General features: G+C 34.5%; 1 protein-coding gene across 1 annotated transcript in view; it reads right to left on the reverse strand.

The window, feature by feature from the left end:
* Positions 1-2598, reverse strand: part of si:ch211-197h24.6 — an 11276-nt gene extending 8678 nt beyond the window's left edge. The window contains exons 1-2 of the mRNA XM_037676316.1: positions 2517-2598; positions 1235-1316 (exon numbers count right to left, since the gene is read on the reverse strand). Of these exons, the coding sequence (XP_037532244.1) occupies positions 1235-1306 (72 nt within the window). The 5' untranslated portion in view covers positions 1307-1316; positions 2517-2598. The remainder of the gene's footprint in view (positions 1-1234; positions 1317-2516) is intronic.
* Positions 2599-4251: the final 1653 nt, after the last annotated feature.

Here is a 4251-nt window from a genome sequence, read left to right on the forward strand (position 1 = left end):
ACTCCACCACTGTGTCAGTGGATGCACACAGCCAAGTCCGGCTGGTTAAAAGAGCTTAAAAAAAAGTCCAGATGGATGACTGCTAGCGACCCACCTGAAGATTACTCAGCCGCTGCGTCGGCGGACACGCGCATCCGCCGACGGACACGCGCATCCGCCGACGGACACGCGCATCCGCCGACGGACACGCGCATCCGCCGACGGTTAATAACTATAATATTATAATAACTATAATAATCCGCTGAATCTTGTTATTGAACAAGAAATCTTATATCTTCCTTTCCTTGAAATACGTTTTTAAATCATGTCAAACTGATTTGCTTACAAAAGCAGTAAAAGCTTAATAATTATAAAAAAAAGTTGTCTTTTTTTTTCAGGTTCGGGCCTATAATCACAGTTAATTGGTCGGTGCCGGGTTAGGCTCAGAAAAAAGTATACGGGTATAAGCCGGCTTTTTTAGGCCCAAATACAACTCTAGTTCTTCATAACATCACATATTCCCAAATTCATAAACTAGTGTCATTCTACAAAGCTGTCTGACCAACATATTTACCTAAACCATTTTTCCCAGTTAAGTAAACATACTGTACTCCTAACTTTGAATTCTTTGTAAGGACTCTTGTTCTGTCTGGACTGACCTTCAGTGAATGTATGCTGAACATCAAAACCTGACCCATTCATTTAATGAGCTGTGTTTAAGCCTCAATGTGTCCACTTAGTTTGAGAGAATCAGATTACACAACTGATGTGATTCAAACTGGCAAAACAATAAATTGAATTCCCATATTAGAGCCTGAGGGCGCTCAGAACCATAAAAACTGGCTGCACATGTGTACTGATTCTGTTAAGTAAAGTGCTGATCATGCAAAAAACAAACTATATACTGATATATATAACAGTATAATTAATTGAGGTCTTCAACCATTTAAAAAAGAAACAGTATATGTTTAAAATCATAAAAAAAATGCTATCAATATAGACTTTGTAAAACTGGTGGTAGAAATACAGACATAGTTCTTAGTCTGTCTAAAAGTACAAAGGCAGGACAGAAGTCCACATACAAAGAACTGCTGTCACATTGCTCATCAAGCAATTTAGAAAAATTCTCAAGAGTAAATTAAATGTGTTCTGCTTGAAAAGCCAGCATATGCCAAAAGTTGAAAAAAATGTAATCCTGAAAATATTGGTTGTGTGAAGTGTTAAAATATATCCATAGGAATGTTTTTTTTATTACCTGAAACCTTTTCCCAGGCCCAGTTGACAGAGGAGGACCTAAACGCTTTCCTCTTGAGGCATGAGTCTCCATGTTCTCAGTACTGTGAAATAAAGGACATTTCAGAAGCTAAGTGTGTGATTAATTTGAACGTGGATACTTTAAAGTAAATTAAATATTCTGAAAACTGTGTCCATCATGAGGGGTACATTACTTGTGCTAACAAAATCTTTTTTCAATCCAAATAATTGTAAAATATTTCAGGACAACAAAGTCCTTCAGATCATACATTGTGTAGGTATGTTTATTTTATATTTATATATTCTTATTGCCCATTGTGGCAAACAATGTTTTTCCCATATCTTTTTGTGTACACATTCAGCCGTCCATTATCAAAATATTTTTATAAACTACTGGATACATTTTTAAGAAACTTCCGGTAAATAACCATCGGATATACTTAATTCATTTCAGTTCAGTTAATTTATAAAGCACCAAGTCTCAACACAAGTTATTTCAGGGCACTGAAAAAATACATTCATATACATAAAAATTTGGTTATTAGCATTATTTATAATGTGATACTATAATGTTATAATGTATAATATATTATAATGTTATGTCTTTATAATGTAGCTGTTTTTGTTTAGTTTTCATTTCATTTATTTCTATTTACTTTTTCATTTCAAGTTTTTTATTTGATTTCCTACTGTTGTTTGCACCTCATCTGTGTTCTTCGTTTAAAACAGGTCTCTCTTGTAAATGAGTCCTCGAGCCTCAATGAGACTAAACTATATAAATACAGGTTGAATGAATATTTGGTATGGTAGCCAGCAGATTGCATTCAGTTAAATAACTGAATTTTGATGCCAACTCTACAAATATGGCTGCCACGGCAATTTGACCAGAAAATATCCAACAAAAACGGCTATATCTCAGTCAATGACGCTGAACTAAATAAAATGCATTGTGGTAGTAAATGACGGCGTGATCTCGTCTTTTAAAGTTTGACCAAAACGACTACAACACCTTCATTTCTCAACATAAGATGATCTTTGCTTAAATGTTTAGCATTAATGGCGGCGGCCGATATGCATTAATTCAAGGATGGCGAGGTTTTTAACGAAACAGGAATTAGCTGGTGTTAGCTTAGCGTTTTCAGGAGGGTGCAGGCCTAGCCAGCCAGACGACGCTTAAAATATCTTCACAATATGCCAAAAGATACAACTTCAGCTAGTTAAAAGATATTCAGCGCATGCATTTCCACTACTTAGGCAACAAAATACAGTATTTCCTTACATACCTGAATGAAAATGCCTAGGTTTTCGTGCATCGAAGGTCGTCTCACGTTGATTTTCTATTCTGAAACAAAACCAGGAGAAAATAGGAGCACTAGGATTTTGCCTTTAATTTTTTAATCTACAGTAATGTTATTTCCATAAATTGTAGTAAAGTCAAATCACGTTATCTGATGAGTGTGACAATGATTTCAGTTTTCCCATGTTTTTTAAATCTTAAGAAAATCTTTAATTTTCATAAGGCATTTGTGTAGACAGCTACGAAGTGCGTTTAATTATGACACCAAGACGTACCGTTACGCTTTCTGGGAGCGAAAATTGCACATCTTATGAAACGCTTAAAAAAAAATATTATTTTAATATTGCTCGTTTTTATTACAATGATAGCAATAAAAAGTATCGAAGAGCTTAAAAATCTAAAATTTCACCATAAATATAGAGGCTTAGGTCTTATCTTGAATGTTAGCTCCGAAGTTGTTGAGCTTTAGCTTCGTTAGTAAACATGCACACACTGAGTGAAAGGACTCAGTGAGATAGGAGTAGCACTATCAAATAAATATAAAGTTGAAAATGGAACTCCACAAGGCAGTATCATAAGTCCTTTACTATTTTCAATCATGGTTAATGACGTTTTCTCAGGAGTAGATAAGGATATGCAATCATTATTTGCAGATGAAGGAGCCTTGTGGAGAAAAGGAAGAAATGTTAGATTAGTGTATGAGAAAATACAAAATGCCATTACATCTGTTGAAAGTTGGGCTTATAATTGGGGAGTTAAATTCTCAGTAGATAAAACAAAGACGGTTGTATTTAGTAGAAAGAAGATTGAGGACATAGATTTAAAAATGTATGGGGAAAAAATAGAAAAAGGAAGTAAATTTCGGTTCCTGGGAATCATATTTGAATCAAAACTTCTATGGGATGATCATGTAAAATATATTGAGGGAAAATGTAAAAAAGTTGTGAATTTGATGAGGTGTTTAACAGGACTAGATTGGGGGGCAGATAAAATCAATCTAAAAAAGATTTATGTTGCTCTGATAAGATCAGTAATGGATTATGGAAGCATAGTGTATAAGCAGGCAGCGAAAACAACCATGAATAAATTAGAGGTAGTTAAGAATCAAGCTCTAAGGTTATGCTGTGGAGCCATGAAGACCTCTTCATCATTGGCAGTGCAGGTGGAAATGGGGGAGCTCCCGTTACAATTAAGATACAAACAAAATCTGATTAATTATTGGGTAAGCTTACAGGGACATAAGGAAGAGCACCATCCAGCAGTAAGAATTTTGAAGCCATTCTGGGAAAGTGGAAAGGCTAAAGTGGACTGTTTTGCCTGGGCAGCAAATAAATGTCCTAGAGAAATGGGAATACAAGAGAAAATATTTTGTGCTGCTGTGCCATATTCAGTTACGCCTTTTTGGTTGTTTCCAAATGTGACTTTAGATCTAGAGGTCTATAAAAAGTACAGAATAATAAAGATAAAAATTGTGTAGATTTTGTACAAGATAAAATTAAGAATGCATATAGATCCTTTCTTAATATATATAAAGATGGTTCAAAAGATTTAGAATCCGGTAAAACAGGTTTTGCTTATGTTATTCCCGAACTAAATATAATTATGAAGCAAAGAACATCTGATCACTTAGCTGTGTATATAGTGGAGATTCATTATCATCATTAATGTCTATTTTAAAATTTTCATCCAAAAGCCATCTGGAATTGGTATATGAAATTATA

The sequence above is a fragment of the Nematolebias whitei genome, chromosome 5 (assembly GCF_014905685.2).
Source record: "Nematolebias whitei isolate Nwh7 chromosome 5, NemWhi1, whole genome shotgun sequence".
Classification (NCBI taxonomy): Eukaryota; Metazoa; Chordata; class Actinopteri; order Cyprinodontiformes; family Rivulidae; genus Nematolebias; species Nematolebias whitei.